At 38.7% G+C, this 19,431-nt stretch overlaps 1 protein-coding gene and 1 non-coding gene across 2 annotated transcripts in view; both read left to right on the forward strand.

The window, feature by feature from the left end:
• Window positions 1-5,412: 5,412 nt before the first annotated feature.
• On the forward strand, window positions 5,413-5,484 carry trnaa-ugc. Its single transcript has one exon. It is a non-coding gene; the product is annotated as a tRNA-Ala (tRNA).
• A 430-nt stretch (window positions 5,485-5,914) lies between these two features.
• The window catches only part of ift172 (intraflagellar transport 172), a 49,167-nt gene continuing 35,650 nt past the window's right edge, over window positions 5,915-19,431 (forward strand). The window contains exons 1-15 of the mRNA XM_031313865.2: window positions 5,915-6,126; window positions 6,668-6,811; window positions 8,141-8,253; window positions 8,357-8,396; window positions 9,368-9,433; window positions 9,709-9,788; window positions 9,963-10,050; window positions 10,150-10,364; window positions 10,487-10,610; window positions 10,879-10,974; window positions 12,578-12,739; window positions 13,090-13,143; window positions 14,265-14,368; window positions 15,690-15,775; window positions 16,919-17,031. Coding sequence (XP_031169725.1) covers window positions 6,088-6,126; window positions 6,668-6,811; window positions 8,141-8,253; window positions 8,357-8,396; window positions 9,368-9,433; window positions 9,709-9,788; window positions 9,963-10,050; window positions 10,150-10,364; window positions 10,487-10,610; window positions 10,879-10,974; window positions 12,578-12,739; window positions 13,090-13,143; window positions 14,265-14,368; window positions 15,690-15,775; window positions 16,919-17,031 — 1,524 coding nt within the window. The 5' untranslated portion in view covers window positions 5,915-6,087. The remainder of the gene's footprint in view (window positions 6,127-6,667; window positions 6,812-8,140; window positions 8,254-8,356; window positions 8,397-9,367; window positions 9,434-9,708; window positions 9,789-9,962; window positions 10,051-10,149; window positions 10,365-10,486; window positions 10,611-10,878; window positions 10,975-12,577; window positions 12,740-13,089; window positions 13,144-14,264; window positions 14,369-15,689; window positions 15,776-16,918; window positions 17,032-19,431) is intronic.

The raw sequence follows: 19,431 nt of genomic DNA on the forward strand, positions 1-19,431 counted from the left end.
TTGTCTATTTTAGGTCTATATTAGCAGGGTTGGGTATCGTTTGGATTTTAACGATTCCAATGCCGAACCGGTACTTTTAAAATGATTCCGATTCCTAAACCGATTCTTAAAAAACTGAAAAATGACATCAAAGAAAGGCTTTTACGTTTACATTTTGGTGAGCCCAGAGGCAAAATATGGCATTTTAAAAGTAGCCTGCATTAACGGTAGCTAGCTAACGGTAGACTACAGAGAAAGTATGATATTTTTACGTCCGTTTCGGAGCGACGGAGGGAAAATATTTCAGTCGACACATTAAGTGGAACCGAAATTTGCGTTCTAATCCGGTCCGATTCCTACCGGTTGCGTAGGAACCGGTTCCATAGTGGAACCGGGTTTCGGTACCCAACCCTATATATTAATAACATTGAAACCTTTAAGATTGTTTACCTGTCATTTGGGTGTGATTAGTTTGATGTGCTGTTGAGAACTATTGTCAAGTGCGGAGTACTGTTGCTTGTTGGTGAATTTTTATATTTTTTAAACAAAATGTTCTCGCTTTCCAGTGGCAGGGGGGAATTTGAAGGGCATTCCTTTGTTTTTCTCCCCCAACAAATAAAGGCCACAGTGTGTCTGTGTCTCAAGCTAAAGTTAAAGGCATCTCTCAACTTCTAAAACTCCTCAATATTAATATTGCCTGGTGCACTGCAATTCTCTAATGTAGAACTTTGTGTAGGACCAGCAACCTAGCTCATTGTTTAATTTTGTGAATTACAAACTGTTCATAAACCAGCTCAGACAAATGGTTCCATCGCTTTATTTTTGGCACGGTCTTTGATGGATTACATATCAGCTTGTATTTCTCAGTAGAGCTGTCTGCAGACTCGAAGGCCATCCATTTTTAACATTTAAAACCTTTAAAACTCCAAGTGACCCGTAAAACATTTCAGGAATCGTTTTTTCTTTTTTTTCTTTAGATCTTCTCACATTAAAAGTGTAAAATCAACGAGGCCATAGAGCACTGAAAGAAGACATTATTTATTATTTTTGTAATTGTTGTAAATAACTCATAAAACAGCAAAATAACTGACATAATCCCTTATTGTGAAAGTTTTTTGAATTGTCTGTGTACATACATTTCTAATTTTGTTTTTTATTTGTGAGCTAGAAATACCATAATTTAAATGTAATATTACTATAATGGGGTTCAATTTGTTGCTCAACTTAGGTGTTAAATAATGGGCGCAGACTCTAAAGTCATTTGTGTGTCGACTTTAAATACTGGGTTGAATGCTTTGTGCTAACCTGATGGCATACGTTGTATTAGTGCAGGGGTCACCAACCTTTTTGAAACTGAGAGCTACCGAGTCATACGAAGGGCTACCAGTTTGATATACTCTTCTGAAATAACAAATTTGCTCAGTTTGCCTTTAGTTATATATGATTATTAATGATTAATGATAGTCATCTATGTGAAGACACTGATCACATTAATGATTTCTCTATCAATAATTATCAACAATGACTTAACAAGGTGGGAAACAGATAATGTCAATATTCAATTTTCATTTTTAGAGCAGGCCTGAGGGCTACTCATGTGGTCCTTGGGGGCTACCTGGGACCTGCGGGCACTGTGTTGGTGACCCCTGTATTAGTGTATGCAAACTACATGTTAATGTATGCTAAAAACAGTTAGCATGGAGCTAACGTTCCCTCCAAGGACAGGTGATTTTGGATCTGTGTTCTCATTACTCGATTGACAATTGGGACAATCTACCAAAATTGCTGTATTTGTCTTAAGAGTGGCAAGAAAATGTTAAATTGAGTAGAACAACATGACGAAGACATTTTTATCAATGTAGATGAATTTTTTTTTTGGCGGGGGGGTGTTAATGTCACTCACTGTTGTGGTTCCCTGTGGACGATCTGTATATGAGTAACTATGAAATTCAACCGAAATAAAAAAAGGGGGATTTTCTAATTTCCTGTCTCTTAATTTGTCTTTTATTTGCAATTGCGTGTAAAGTTTTGTCAAACTTTATTTTAATTTTTAATTTTTTTTTTATTCGCAACAAATCTGAAAAAAACACCAAAACCAGCAATGTTTCAGTCTGTGTGGCACTCAGCCCAAAGCCCATTTATTCCTACAGATGACTTAAATCAGTAACACTTTACTTGAAGGTATCGACATAATCGTGACACGACACTGTCATAACTATGACATGACACTGTCATGAACGTGTCATAAACATTATAAACAAGTCAAAAGCTTATGACTTTTGTCATTAAGTGTCATTCAGTTTTTGTCATGACAAGTTGACATCGTTTGGGTTGTCTTGATTATGACAACTTGACATTAATCAAAGTGACGTTACCAGAAGTTGTCTTGATCATGACAACTTGACATTAAATTTCTTTGGAGTGTCAGACAACTTGACAAACAGAATAACATTATGTCAAGTTGTCATGACAAATCCATCCTCTGGTAATGTCATCCTGGTTAATGTCAACTTGTCATGACAAAGACATCCCAAACAAATTTAATGTCAACTTGTCGTGACCAAGACAACTTCTGGTAATGTCACTTTGATTAATGTCAAGTTGTCATAATCAAGACAACCCAAACAATGTCAACTTGTCATGACAAAAACCGAATGACACTTAATGACAGAAGTCATAAACGTTTAAGACTTGTTTATGACACGTTCATGACAGTGTCATGTCACTCTTATGTAGATACCTTCAAGTAAAGTGTAACCAATCTTTCAAAACACATATGTCACACATATATAGTTAATCTTTTAAAGGCTCAGTAATTTCTTAAAACAGGTGGCCAGTGTAGTTTTAGCAAGTTTTCTAAAACAGGAAGAAATAGTGTATTTGTTGGGGGACTATTTTCAACAGAGGATCAATTTACGTTTTGTGCTGCAGTGAGTATTTGTGGCAGCAGGACAGTGTGTGGGATTGATGTTTTTATTGTTTTTGGCCAACAATGGGGTTCTACAGCACAGAGGACAACGATATATCAGGCTTTGATACACAGGTAATTATTGTTAATAGACACATTCAGTGTTGATTTTGGGCTCTTCGTGGGATTTTTTTATAGTAATGAGAAAAATATAGAATAGAATGTCTTTGATGCACAATCATTACCTGAAACTGCAAAAAGAAGCTAGTAGTAGAGATGCATGTATAGCTGTTTGTATGGTTAGCTTACTCTGCAGCAGCCCTCCTCTCCCGAGCCTATAAATAGTCTCGTAATCCCATTAATAGTTTAGTCTACTTAGCCAACTCCATTCTCTGGATTAGAAAATACCTCCTGGGTTTGGTCGCTAGGAACTGACAGCGCTGCCAGTTACTCGCTTATCAGAAAGCTGACAAAGGTCAGAGGGCAGGGACCAGTGGCGATTTTAGACCCTTTTTAGGGAGGCTCAAATCCCTAAATTTCATCTCAGCCCCCCTAAAAATTATAATTAAAAAAAATCAAATTTTTTTGAATCAATTTTAATGCTTCAAGTAAGAGTTTGCGAACTTGTCTGTTAGGGACAGAAGACAAACAATTACAGGTTCAAAGGGCTTGAAACGGGTTTAATATCCTGTGTCGTTGTCGCCAATGCTTTGCACCTGTAACCCAGTCAAGGAAAGGTGTATTTTTTATTTATTTATTGTTTACACCTCATTATTTCATTTGATTCTGGTAGTCTATAAAGGGACTTTCATAGTTTTGTCATACGTTCAATGTTTTGCATTTATCCTCAGTTATAATAATAAATACATATATTCATTGTTATTCAGTGAAATTACTGATTTAACACTTTTACAAGGCCCTGTATGCCTTTTCACATTCTCATTAGGGGCTGAGCCCCCCTAAAGGTCTGATCCTAGAATCGCCTCTGGCAGGGACAGGAGGGGAAAGTGTCTCTGGGTCATATTGTGGAGATGATTACGTTTGAACTAATGTTTTTTTTCAAATAGAATCTGGTTTAGCCTGATAGGATGGATATAATTCAAGTTTAATTACATATGTATTGTGTTTTTTTCCCCCTTATTTGTCTAGGATGACATTTTGTTTTCATTACTTCTATTTATATCTGCCCTGAATCAATAAAACATGGCATTAGTTCATGAATCCATTCATTCATTAGGTTTGTCATTTCACATTTTTTTGTCATTGGAGGCTGACTCCTAATGCTTTTGCTGTTGCACGAAGCCGGGGGGAAATTTTTTACGGCTTCATTTATGCTGGGTAACTTAAGTAAGTACTTTGGCGACAAACTATCCAGCTATGTCATCGTCCCCAAATCGATATGAAGATTTTCACGAACAAATGATACGCCATGTGTACTGTCAGCTGCAGCCTGAAGTAGGGATCCGGACACCGAACCAGGCGAGAGATGATCGCTGTGAAACAAAGTCAGTTCAGAGTGGCAGTGTGACTTCTTGCAGCTTGTGTGTTAGCGCCATCCTGTGGTGTTCATGGGACGAGGCACTGAAGGACTACTCAGTGTTGGAAATAACAAATTCAAATATATTTTTCTTTTAATGTAGCACATTCATTTAGAACGGTAAACGGTCATTTTCACCAGAACTCCTTTAGTAGGTGGTCTATATCACTTATTTGTGGACACCCTGCAGCCAATCAACATTGAGTATTCACCCAGACCATGGTAAAATCTATAATAATGCATCATAATGTATTAGTTGATATTTTGCATTAATAATCTAAAGCTGCAAAGTAACTAGTAACTAATGTCGTCAAATAAATGTAGAACAATAGTCCTATTGATACTGTTAGTACTTGATGATGTACCTTCAACCCTATGCGATTATTGTTTGAAATATACAACGCATCTATTTTGACACAGTTTGACTAAATTAGTAGGATACTTTTTTATCACACGTATTATACGTTGCTACATTTCAAGTCGCATCCGTTACAGAGTAAAAACAAAAGTCCCATTCAGGGGCAGAGCTCCAGCAAATGTAAATATAATATAATAATATGTATATATGTAAATATTTACGTTTAACGGCCGAGGGTCAGCCGTCAGCGGGTGGCAGGGGTGCGGACCGATGGTCACACCGGGCCCGGGCTTATAGTGAACAGTACAAATGCAATGCAACAATGCAATTAAATTAAGAATCACGTTCACATGGGCTATGGCTAGCATTATTGTACCTCGGCATAGTTAACATAAGGGGTCACATATGTTCCACTGGTGTGTACCTGCCGCAACTAAGTGTCATAATTGTTGTCATAACTATTTCCTTTAGTTGACGAGTGCGCCTATTCATTATTATTTTTTATTACGGTAGTCCATTATTGCATCCTTTATTCTAATACATGTGGACAGAACCTGATGAATGAAGTGCCCCGTCCTTTTTCTTAAATTCAGCTATTTATTCTTTCCCTTCGCAATTTTCAGCATGGAAGGGGATGTAGCTCAGTGGTAGAGCGCATGCTTTGCATGTATGAGGCCCCGGGTTCAATCCCCGGCATCTCCAGGTGAACTTTTTAAGCACTAAGACAAGTTCTGGCCATACGGACGTCTAAAAGACCAACCTACTCACTCACTGACTGTGAAAAAGTCATTACTTTAACACACATACATAACATTGCACTGTTGTGTCTGTTATTATATAGCTTGCTTTGTAATTGTGACCGAGCTCATAGCTTTGGAAACACGGAGCCTATGAAACGCTTGACTGTATTTCAGATTTTGCTCATACACAGATGTTGTCTTGAATCTACATACATATTTTGATGTACTCTCTATGATAACTAATAACAATAACGCATTAATTAAAACAAACTGACAATTACAAACTATTTTTCTGACTAAAATAAATGTGTCGAACCAAAACCATGCAATAGACTAATTCGTAACAGCATCTGACATTTCCCATAGCTTTAAAAGCACCATAAGTCCCCGCCCCAGCGGTAACTAAGGAGATCAGGAGGTAACTAAGGAGATCACAGTTATGTTTACTACGAAGATGCCCTCCCTGCTAGCTGCTATCTCGGAAATGGCCATAATCTAAAGATTGCACTCTATCTCAGCACTAATAACTTTCTTCCCCGTACGAGCTTCCTAAAGGCTTCCGAAAATGCAACTGAAGCATCTTAAAACGCTATTAACACCCCAGGTAAGTACAGTGACAAGTTAGCTAATGCTAACGTTAGCTGATGCTGGAGAGCAACATTAATTAAAAAGTGTGACTATGTAACGTTATTTTATAACACGACTCGAAAGCTGTAACAACATTATTTCCTCTTGTCAATTCGGCATTTGAGTGACTTGACTGATCCATGTTTAGTTGCTATTAAATAACGTTAAAGATTTTTACCATTACGTTAACGTTAAGTTACCTTATAGTGTTCGCTAGCAACTGCGGAGCGTTACTTGGTTGAAAAAAAGTACTGCTAATACGCACCGAATTAGCTGAAGACTGCGTTTTCATGATTCAAGCATAGGCAAACGTTATGTTTTAGCAGTCGACAAATTATATCAGCTTTGACAGTTAAAACAGGTAAATCTTCTATGGCGTTTGGCGCGAGCCCATGTCGTTACAGAACCTAATATCGTGATGTATGGGGTTAGCTAAAACTAGCTAACTAGGGATGCTCGGCTAAGGCATGGGCTCGTTATCATTTCTGACTGTTTGTTTTCTCTGCCTTCCTTCACAGGAGGGTGCTGCCAAGGTGACATGCATGGCCTGGGCACCGAATAACACCAAGTTCGCCGTTTGCACTGTTGACAGAGTGGTGCTTCTCTATGATGAGCAGGGAGAGAGGAGGGACAAATTCTCCACCAAACCCCTAGACTCCAAGGTGAGACAGGAGTACAGTTATAGCCTAATGAGGTCTACATGAAGTCAAATGTATTATATCAATAAACCCCATTGAGATGTATCATCTCTATCTCACTTTCAAGGCGATTCAGTGATAGCATTACGGAAAACACATGTCATTTGTTTTAAAAAAAAAAAGAGAATATATTTTAAAAAATAAGCTAAATGAAGATAGAGAGTCCAATTGTAAGGAGCCCTGAACATAAAAGCCAAAGGGGACCATAGAGAGGAGCGTTTTAGTGAGTTATTTGAAGTATAGGGGACAAAGAATTGTTTTAAGCAATGAAATTGTCATCTTGTATCAAAAGGACATCCGAGTGTATCAAGCATGTGGCATTGCTGCGTAAAACAGGAACAATATGAACATTGCAGAGCCTATTATTTATATATATATATATATATATACACAGAGGAAGAAGATGGGTATAAACCATCTACAGAATCTTGTTATGGATAACAATGAAGTAGTATCATGTATTAACATGACACGTGGCGTTTAAATTGGCCTTCTGTTAAAATAAAGTATGCTACAGACACTGTTGTCACATCTAATATGATGGATATAATTTACTATAAAATTGATAACTCCATCCTTCCACAGATGACCGGGTAGATCTTAACCTGAACTGATTATTTCAACACAATTGTGTATTCCACATAAGTATACTTGAATAATCATGTTCTAGAACTAATCGATACTGCACTAATTATCAGTAGGAAGTGTTTTCATACAGACAACAACAAAGATTGCAACACTCTTTACAAACTTTTACGTATTTTTTAAGTATTGCTATTGGAAACATTTGAGTCAATGTTACACAGCCACAATATATATCGTACAAAAACATGTTTTCCTTTTCTTTTTACTAATACACTCGATACAGCAGGACCATATCATACATACAACATATCAACAACATCTTAATAATGAACAATTAACAATTTTATCAGGGAGAAACCCTGATTTGGATTCCTCACAAGCATGCAATCTTTTTCTGAACATCCTGCTATCAGTGATGAACTTAAGTGCCGCTTGCTTTGGTGCAACTTTTATTTTGCAAGTGCAACGTGGGTGTGTTTTGGCATTACATTTTCAAATTTAAAGATGAGGACACTTGGCAGGTAATATCTGTAATGTAGAATTCAAAAGTGTGGATATTGGCCTTTGAAATGAATAGACCATCAGTGCCTTTTTTTAATGCCTTTAAGTCCTGTCCATGGCATCTCCGAGTATACTGTATGTTGTTAAAATGCCTTCCTCTAACAGGAGGTTGTGTGTTAATAATACTCCAATGTAATCTTTTGTCAGTATGGAAAACAGAGCTACGTTGTCAATGACATGGCGTTTTCACCGGATTCCACCAAAATCGCCATCGGCCAGTCCGACAACATCATCTTTGTCTACAAAATTGGAGAGGATTGGTAATGTCCTGTGGCTGATTTCATCTCCCATATTAATCTGGATTTTGTTATCTATGTTAATGCATTCAAACCATTTTTTTATCGGTGTTATCATCTCTCCTAGGGGGGACAAGAAAGCCATTTGCAACAAATTTGTGCAGACGGTAAGTAAACAGGAGTAGACACTTTTGACAGTGAACCGCATGCTTGAAGAGGCAGTTGCTGTGGTGTAAAAAATAAATGGTAGTGACAAGCACTGTATGTATTCTTGTGTTTCTAGACAATAATTTCACTAATGCAACAGTTAATAGGGGTGTGCAAAAAAATCGATTCACATTCGTATCACGATTCAAGCTCTACTCATTCAAAATTGATTCATAGAATTCCAAAAATCGATTCATATTTCATTTTCATATTATTATTATTATTATTATTATTTTTTTTGTGTTATGTCTACTGCAATCACATGGGAAAAGTAACTACATTTACATACTGTGAATCAGGTTTTTTTAAGATTATGTTTTTGGGCATTTTCAGCCTTTATTTTGACAGGACAGCTGAAGACATGAAACGGGAGAGAGAGGGGGAATGACATGCAGCAAAGGGCCGCAGGTCGGAGTCGAACCTGGGCCCGCTGCGTCGAGGAGTAAACCTCTATATATGGGCGCCCGCTCTACCAACTGAGCTATCCGGGCGCCCGTGAATTGTTTTTTTTTTTAATTGAGACTCGTTTTTTAATCGAAAATCGATTTTGAATAGAATCTTGAGCCTAAAAATCGATATTGATTTTCTGAATCGTGCACCCCTAACAGTTAATGTTATTTAAAAGGTATTTGGCCATTTTAGCCGCTAAGTTAGCATGTTTCACAGATGTTTTAGTAGATTTGAGCCATGTAAGGCTGAAAAGGGATCACAATTTTTGTCATTAATATTATGTTAAACATGTATAGTTATTGTGTAGTTCTAGCTGCTGTTTTAGTGTTCATTGTATGTAATGTAATATCTACGCTTTGGAAGTCATTGGGTTACTTAGAAATGGCTTTTGCATGTCGGAGAGCTTTTTTCCTGGTAGGAAGTTTGAATTTCCAACTTTCTGACATCTTTGTAATGCAGCGTTTTATTCACTGTCTTGCAGAACGCTGTGACTTGCTTGCTTTGGCCTGCAGAGCATGCAGTTGTTTATGGATTAGTGGATGGCAAGGTAAGTCAGCAACATGTTTGAATAAACGTTGTTCATGTATTATAATTGATAGGAGTATTACAGACGTACCAGTAGGAAAGCAGACCGCAGTAGGGCTTGAAGTAGTAGTTGAGTTAAAATAATTTGTTGCCAGAAACTTAAAATGTTACCGAACAGTTGTAATAACTGCTATCTGCCTTGTAGCAAAAAAATATCAGCATTCAAAAGCTGTTTTAGGTCAAATAATAGATGAAATGTCGTAAATATGTTTCATTTTCGGACTTTTTTTTTCATAGGTTCGCCTTGCCAACACTCAAACAAACAAGTCATCAACCATCTACGGCACAGAGTCCTGTGTTGTCTCACTGGCAACCAAGTAAATGCATTATACATATTACATATGTAATTATGACCAAACCATTTGGGGGAAAAAGAAGAAGCAATAGTGCATGCTGACTGGCCTAGTCCTCAAAATGCCAACAAATGATATACTTATTTATGTTTCTTCCGTGGTACTCTCATTAAGTGCTATTTGTCTGTTCTGTGTCAGTGTTTCTGGTAAAGGAATCCTGTCTGGACACGCCGATGGGACAGTCGTGCGTTATTTTTTTGATGACGAAGGTTCAGGAGAGTCTCAGGTACTCACATTTATCAGTGGTCGCTGCAACATTTAGGGTATGTATTTTGTTTTCAATGCTTCTATCAGACTAACGAAACACGCTCCCACTTTGACACAGGGTAAGCTGTTTATGCACCCGTGCCCACCTTACGCTCTGGCCTGGGGTGCAAACAGCATCATGGTGGGCGGCTGTGACAAGAAGGTGGTGGCCTACAGCAGGGAAGGTCACATCCTGCAGACCTTTGAGTACAGCCGCGACCGGACAGAGAGGGAGTTCACCGTGGCCGCCACCAGCCCCAGCGGGCAGTCGGTTGTGTTTGGCAGTTATGACCGGTCAGTGTATGGTCCCTCCGTCAATATACAGACAGTACTGTAATGCCTATCAGCTGAGTAAAGAATGCTATATAAGTTGTATAGTGTCAGCAAGTTGTTTCTCTCCCTGACGTTGCCCCTAGGTTGCGGGTGTTTAACTGGGCTCCCAGGAGAGGCGTGTGGGATGAAGCCAAGCCTAAAGAGATTTTAAACCTCTACACCATCACCAGCTTGGCCTGGAAGAAAGATGGATCACGCCTCTGTGCTGTAAATAGTTATTTATCACAATATTTTAATCCGGAGTGTGACTTTAACTCCAACTTCTGTTAGTGTGCCTTTTGCTCGTTACGATTTGCAGCAGGGCTCGCATGTGCATGCATGGAGAGTTCTCTTTCTGGTCTCTTACGTGACCTGTTTTTAGACTGATATTAAACAGCTTACTATGACATGGAAATCATGTATCTTTATTCCTCTGTTAAAACACAAACCTAAAACAAATCTGTAATAGGTGTTTAATGCGTTTGTGTCTTGACAGGGAACACTGTGTGGGGGAGTGGAGCTGTTTGATTGCTGTCTACGGAGAACCATCTATAAGAACAAGTTTGAGATGACCTATGTTGGCCTGAGCCAGGTAGAGACAACCACACAACTGAAGTATCTTCTTTCATTTTTTAAGATTATTTTTTGAGGCATTTTAGACCTTTATTTGATAGAACAGCTTAGCCATGAAAGGGGAGCGAGAAGGGGAATGACATGCAGCAAAGGGCTGCAGGTCGGAATCGAACTCGCGGTGTCGCACTGAGCCTCTGTATATTGGCGCATGCTCTACCAGGTGAGCTACCCAGGCGCCCAAATATATTTTAATTACACGAACAATAGCAAAAACAATGAGTAGACATCATCAGGACAATATAAGCTTTTCCAGCCCTCACTTTGGTCTCTGCCACTTGCCAATTAATATGATGTGAATTTGAAAACAGCCAGTTGATATGAATACCAAGAATTAAGATCTTTGGATTTTCTATTTAATTGATGCATTACATGGACCAGTAAAGGGAATTTTAAATAGGTAAAAACATATTGAATTTGAATCCAATTTGAAGATTGACCAAACAACCGAACAAAAATATAAATCTTACAAACATTAATTAAGGAGGTTTCAAACAACATTTATGGGATGGTTGTCTGATCACACCAACAGACAAGTATCTCTTCTGCCGGAAATGCATATCATTTCTTTTTTTGCATTATTTTAAGCTAGTTATTTGAACAAAATGTAAATATAGGCGTACAGTTATTCCAGAAAACAAATGCTGTATTATATTATTTGTGCTATAAACCTTTGAAACTGGGAAAAGAATAACTTTATCTGTGACAATCACTAGTTTGTGACACAGAATAATAACGCTAGGGCTGCAACTAACGATTATTTTCATAGTCGATTTAATCTGTCGATTATTTTCTCGATTAATTGATTAGTTGTTTGATCTATAAAAATGTCAAAACATGGTGAAAAATGTGGATCAGTGTTTCCCAAAGCCTAAGAGGACGTCCTCAAACGTCTTGTTTTGTCCACAACTCAAAGATATTCAGTTTACTGTCACAGAGGAGAGAAGAAACTAGAAGATATTTACATTTAACAAGCTGGAATCAGAGAAATCTTATTTTTTTTAATAAAAAAATGACTCAAACGATTAATCGATTATCAAAATAGTTGGCGATTAATTTAATAGTTGACAACTAATCGATTCATCGTTGCACCTCTAAATAACGCTGTAAACCCAACTGATAGAAATGTGTAGAAATATTTATTTTTTTTATTAACAAAACAATATCCCAAGTTATTTAATGCATGGATTGATTTTGGTGCTTGTTTGAAAAAATAAGATACAAAATTGAAATTGACGAGATTAGGATTGAGAAATTCTTGAGACAAGCTGATGTGTAATTGCATTTTCCAGTCAATAGTTCATAAGCAACATTTTCTTTCTTTCCCGTTGTGAGTGTGTCTGCCTCCTGTTACAGCTGGTCGGATTATTATACTCTGTCAGAGTGCAGATGGATTTATGTGTGTAATATCTAAATAAACTGATATGTAGACCTTGGTCAGTCCAGTTTTATTAAGCTTATGCATCAAGTCATTGAATATCGCCCCTATTATTTGAAAAAATACAAATGAAACGTGTCTTATTTCTTTCCTTATTTGCATTTTTGTCTCTTCCACTTTCTTCTAGGTGATAGTGAGGAACCTCTCTACAGGAACCCGGGTGGTCCTGAAGTCCTATTATGGTTATGAGATAGAAGAAGTCAAAATCATGGGCAAAGATCGCTACCTGGTGGCTCACACCTCCGACACTCTTCTTCTGGGAGACCTGCTGACAAATAAACTGAGCGAGGTAGGACTTAAAGGGTCACTTCACCTAAATCGCACAAATTCAACACATTTACTTACTTCAGCTGATATCTAGCCATGCCTTTGTTTGAGTTTATCTGCTGAGGTTTTAAAAACGTCAGCCTCTAAAACTTCTGCCTGCACGCCAATATAATAGAGATGAATTTGAAATGAAATTACATTTGGAAAAATGTTGAAGACACACGTTGTTGGGACTTTTTCTTCCATTCTTTACTGCTTTAAACAGCGTGAATGAAATCCATTCACCTCCTCAAGTTTGTGTCATATATCATATCACAATAAATGGAGTTGGACATCTGAATTGAAGCCTTGACTCTGCTGCTTCTCTTCCAGGTGCCATGGCCTGGTTCTGGGGGAAACGAGAAGTTCTTTTTTGAAAATGAAACCGTGAGTACACACGTGTGTTTCTGGCAGCTTGAAGATTATTATTAAAGGTCCCATGACATGCTGCTTTTTGGATGCTTTTATAGAGGCCTTAGTGGTCCCCTAATACTGTATCTGAAGTCTCTTTTATATAGACCTTAGTGGTCCCCTAATACTGTATCTGAAGTCTCTTTTATATAGACCTTAGTGGTCCCCTAATACTGTATCTGAAGTCTCTTTTATATAGGCCTTAGTGGTCCCCTAATACTGTATCTGAAGTCTCTTTTATATAGGCCTTAGTGGTCCCCTAATACTGTATCTGAAGTCTCTTTTATATAGACCTTAGTGGTCCCCTAATACTGTATCTGAAGTCTCTTTTATATAGGCCTTAGTGGTCCCCTAATACTGTATCTGAAGTCTCTTTTATATAGGCCTTAGTGGTCCCCTAATACTGTATCTGAAGTCTCTTTATATAGGCCTTAGTGGTCCCCTAATACTGTATCTGAAGTCTCTTTTATATAGACCTTAGTGGTCCCCTAATACTGTATCTGAAGTCTCTTTTATATAGACCTTAGTGGTCCCCTAATACTGTATCTGAAGTCTCTTTTATATAGACCATGCTTTGCTTGTTTTCAAGCCATGATGTCTCTCTCTTTCTCATGGGTGGGCCAAATTCTCTGGGCGGGTAAAGCAGAGAAAGGGGAGGTAACCTTGCTCCTTATGACGTCATAAGGAGAAGATTCCAGATCAGCCCATCTGAGCTTTCATTTTCTCAAAGGCAGAGCAGGATACCCAGGGCTCGGTTTACACCTATCAACATTTCTAGCCACTGGGGGACCATAGGCAGGCTGGAGGAACTCACATTAATGTTAAAAAAATCTCATAAAGTGAATTTTTCATGCCATGGGACCTTTTAAAAAAGGCTATTATGGGGCTTTTCTCCATCAAATTAAAAGACACATCCACCTTTCACCGTTTTTTTTTACCATAAAAGTTTACAGCAGTGCTAGATGATACTCGCTAAGGAGCAATACATTATAAACTATAATTGCAGTACCGTTGTGTCATGTGTTGTACCTGTGTGGCTGCCAGGTCCCCTACTACTGCTCCCATTATGCCGCATGTTACTGTGTTTTATCTTCCAGGTGTGTATGATTTTTAACGCTGGGGAGCTGAGCCTGGTAGAATACAGTAACAATGAGATCCTGGGATCAGTCAGAACAGAATTTATGAACCCTCACCTGATCAGGTAGGTCCAATTACACAAAAAAAACGCACCATGTCAAGTTGGTTTAGTAAAAAAACACCTCAACAGGTTTGTCCGCTTCCACAGAACAAACACCGATAAGTCAGACAGATATAAATGATTGTAACTGGTTAACTGATAACTGTTAACTGTTATCAGGTGTAACTCGGAACTCATTGTTTTGTTGAATATCAGAATTGTGAGAAAAAAATAATGTCAGCAGTTCAAGATAGTATTTTTTTTTATAGAGTTTCTACTCTAGAATGATTGGGGGAAAAAATGTTAGATGTATGAAAATGTAAAAGCCCCTTTACCTCTCCATCTGTACAGTAAGATGTATCTTTTTTTTTTAAACCAAGTATAAATGATGAATTTAATATACACGCAGTTCAAATACTATTTTGTTAAAGTGGAACTATGCAGTTTTTTTTAGCTTAATTTACCTTAACTGAACAGCGTCGGAGTCATTGGAATGGTTATGTGACTTTTTTCGAGTTGAATGGTGGTCGTCTCGCTTCCCCCTAGCGCCTGTGAGCGGAAAAAACCACCCTTGCAACTTTCGGCCGGCGAGCCGGCGGCCTCAGCGTCCGGAAGTATCGCGTGACATCACGGCACTGCATACATACAGGAACCGGATAGCTATAAGAACAAGGTAGCGATGTAGTTTTTCACAGTATCGTCATGGCTGAGCCAGCAAAAAAGAAGCAGAAAGCTAGGAAAGCATTGTCGGAGGAACAGAGAAAGAGGAAACGGCAGGCTGACCGAGCGAGGAGTCAGACACAAGTAAACATAGGAGCTGCCAAATATGTATTCCGAAGCTGTAGGGGGAGCTCTATAGAGAAACCTGCGAGAAAATAGTGAAGAAATTGCCAAAACTGCATAGTGCCCCTTTAACACTAATGTCCACTAATCAGCCCCTGATCATTCCTAATATGCATCTCCAGCTCTGTCCATTAGATGGGTGTATTGAGCTGTGTAGAAATTCCAGGTATCACGCCAGTGAGGCTTCATAAGAGTCAGGGAGCCGCAGCCTGCTCGTCAGCACACACCCATGTTAAAATATTCAGCCCTGTCAAAAGTGTCAGGACTGACGTCCCCCGGGTGACTGACTAATGGCCGACGGCGGTTGAGGCAGCAGGTTTCAGGATGCTGTGACTGCTCCTCGCCTCTGGCTGGACACTATTGCATGACAACATCACGATCAGGAGTGTCCTGGGGGTTTGAACGGCAGCTGAAGCCAAGCCAGCAGATGCTGGATTTAACACTCGCATGTCGAATCAGTGTAAATTCAGTCAGGTCACATCGACCAATGTTTGTTTTGCAGTGTCCGACTAAATGAGAGGAAGCAGAGAGGAGTTGAAGACAACAAGAAGCTCGCATATCTGATTGATATAAAGACCATTTGTATTGGTAAGAATGGGTTTGTCACTCTGGTGTTGGTATGGTCATTTACAGTTGTGGAAAGTAACTAAGTACATTTACTATGGTACAGTATGGTACTTAGATTACCACTTTCTGCTACTTTATACTTGTCCTCAACTAGATTTATTTTATAACTTTAGTTACTTTGCAAATTCAGATTGATAATACAAAATATGATCAACAAATAAATTACAGTATCACGTATTATCATCGGTTAAGATTTAACAAGGACTTCAATCAGGGTTCAATTCACAAGCTATCCAGCAATATATAAAGTCATTAAAATTAGCCCCACCTGCAACATTAAGGTGAGGAACGCATTAATGCATCAATAATGAGAATTGCATTATATGCGTTATTCTGAAATGGGCCACTCTTCAAAATGAGCACCTTTACTTTGGGTATTTTAACAATAAGTACAATTTTGAATGCAAGTTTTTACTTGTAACAGAGTATTTCTACACTGTGGTATTGCTAAGTAAAAGATCTGAGTATTTCCATCACTGATCATTCATATTTTTTAAATACAATATGCTTTAGCTTTTATTAGCCACGAGCCAACCCAGCTCAGGTCTTCTTCAGGCACGAAAAGCAAACCAACAAAAAACGATGTAGAGAAGCTATTTTTTGGTATCCAAAGTACTGTATAAGCGTACTATAAGTAATAGTGAGTCATCAGTTTTCAACGCTGTGGGTTTTTAACACTGTTGGATGCTGATGATGCTGCAATTATGATATTTTTCTCCCCATAAATCTTTTAGTATATCTTGGTTTACACATTGAGCCAGAGCTAGTATCAACACATGATTACTCACCATAATATTAAACTGCTGAACTGCTGCAACTACAAAGAACTGCAGTACATCATTAGTTGGAACTGTATCATTTCCATTGAGTGGACCACACTGACTGGAGCATATTGGATTTTAATTAAAAATGTGATGTATCAGCAGACTAATACTATCAAGTTGATACCAGAGCAGGTACGTTTGTAAAGTAGAGACACAGCTCACTCTGCCTGATAGAATTATAGATACTTATCATCAAATGAGTCCAATTTTAGCCAGACATATTGTCACACTGGCAGTCTGACTGCTGCTCAGTTAACCTGTCCTTTTTCTCTCCTCTCAGTGGACTTAGCCGGGGGCTGCAATCTGGGAACCATCAGCCAACAATCCAAGATTGATTGGCTGGAACTCAATGAAACCGGACGCAAACTGCTGTTCAGGGACAAGAAGCTACGGGTGAGAATGAAAACCTCAGCAGCCTGAGTGGAAACAATGGGAGGGAGGTCTAAAGGCAGAGAGGGGCAGATTATACATAAGATGATGATAAGTAAAGTAGTGAGTCCAGCCTTGGTTAAGGCATGTCTAAAGTTAGAGCCACGTCCATCACCCAAATAATGTCTTGTGGCTTTTTGTGGAGCCATTTTGGTCATCCAGGTGATGTGATTGTGTTTCAGAATAAATGTGTCTGCATTTGCCACAGGGGACGCCATTAGTCTCATGAGAACTTTATTGTTAAAGGTGCAGTAGGTAAGACTTATAAAACTAACTTTCTGTCATATTTGCTGAAACTGACCCTATGTACGAGTAGAACTACATGAAGCGGGGAATTTAAAAATCCGGCTCCTCTGGTACCACCTACAGCCTGTAGTACCATTTGCAAAAATCCACAGCTCCCTGTTCAGATGCACCAATCAGGGCCAGGGGGGGTGTCTAACTGCGTGTCAATCACTGCTCATGAACACGCATTAATTCTCCCTTGTGGGGGGAGGGGCTTAGGAGACCGTTTTGGGCTTTAGCGGAAAGGGGGGAGGGACTGAGAAGTTGTCGATGTTCCAATTTCCAGTCCTAGATCTTCGCAATCCTACCTACGGCACCTTTAACCCATCTATGTACAAGTAACCAGTAGTGATGAAACTTAATTCCTGTTGAGCCAATGGTGCTGCATTTAACATTGAAACAGTTCAAACAAGGCAGACAACATAAGGTGCAAAAAGACAACAAACCAAGCTCAAAGAAGTTGTTTACGTATGTCCTGTAGTTCAGGGATTTCCAACCTTTTTGGCTTGTTACCTTTTTAAACAAAGCAGTGTCTACTTTACATCAGAGCTGCAACGATTAGTCAACAGAAAATGAATTGGCAACTGTTTTGATAATCGATTAATCATTTAAAGTAATTTCTCATGGAAAAAATAGCAGAAAATTCTGTTTTTCAGCCTTTCAGATATGGAGATTTCCTGCTTTTCTCTGTTTTATATCATATTGAATATCTTTGGGTTTTGGACTGAGGAAGCAAGACATTTGAGTGGAGAAACATACATTTTCCCCTTTTCTCACCTCTATACCAAGAACAAACAACATTTAGAAAAGGTCTCGGTTTTGTCAGGGCTGAGATTCACAGGATGTGCAGGATGAGAGTGGCAGAGAGATGCTGTCAGTTGTTGCCCTGGGGTAATGGAGCAGTTTGATGTCTAAGCCCTGGGGCAAAGACATGGACAACTCTGGTAATTGGGAATCCCTCAGTGGCTTCAAACTTTTGCTCCACTCTTATTTTTTTTCAGGTAAAAATGTACAAATTATTCAGTAAACGAACTTTAGTGGGACAGGTTGTGAAAAAGAACTCCGAAGAACGAGAAGTTGAAGGGTAATTAGAACCAGAAAAATCTTTGTAATCTCTCTCTCCCTGTTTTAGACACTGTAAAGGTATGTGGTTGTTATGCAGACAGAAATCTTTAACTTGAACAGTTTCTAGCCAGAATGTTGACGTGAATACTTCGGATTGTTGTTTTTTTTGCACAAGTATTTTTTTTTAAACCTTCAATTCAGTACTGATGCTGCATAAAGATTAGATGCCTATTAAGTGGATACAAAACCAACTGCCTTTGCTTACCAGATTGAAAAGAATGTATGCTCTTTCACATTTTTTGGATATTCACATTCACAGCACATATTCAGAGCACTCACCACAAGTAAAAGAAATAAATGTCAAGATGCATAACAAATGTTTCTTTAATTGGAACCTACTTTCATGTGAACTTATCAACAGGCTGCTGCTCCTCATTGCATTAAAACTTGGCAGGCTGAGCTCCAGGGTGAAACTATAGACGCAGCATTATTAAAAATGGTGGGGGGGGGGGGTATTAAAGTAGCTGATTACAACAGCGGGGCTGCCTCTCATACCCACACATACATATTAAGTGCTGTGGGAGCCATTGTAGCGTATAGAATCTACATGACCTGCAATCATCAAGAGTATAACAGAATAAATTTGCAGTGCGAGTACTCAGATGGTGCTGCTGAAAGGTAATCAACTTTGTGTTTATGGGTTAAACTGTTGTTTCATCCAGAAACCTATGGAAACCGGCTCTTAACATCTGACTATAGCAAACTAGTTTCCAGGTCTGTCATTGACCTCCAAAGGCTCTTTATTATCTGATGGACATTTTGCAATCGTTAAAGCTACATTGTGTAAGAATTTCTCCCATCTAGCGGTGAAATTGTATATGACAACCAACTGAATATTACTTTCTAGCCCCTCCCATTCCGATGACGTTTTAACTGCTACGGTGGCCGAACCCGAAATTAGCTCTTAGTATCTCCGTCGTTTACACGCAGCTGTTCTAGCCACTCCAATATTAA

This window comes from Sander lucioperca, chromosome 19 (genome assembly GCF_008315115.2).
Source record: "Sander lucioperca isolate FBNREF2018 chromosome 19, SLUC_FBN_1.2, whole genome shotgun sequence".
NCBI classification, from domain to species: Eukaryota; Metazoa; Chordata; class Actinopteri; order Perciformes; family Percidae; genus Sander; species Sander lucioperca.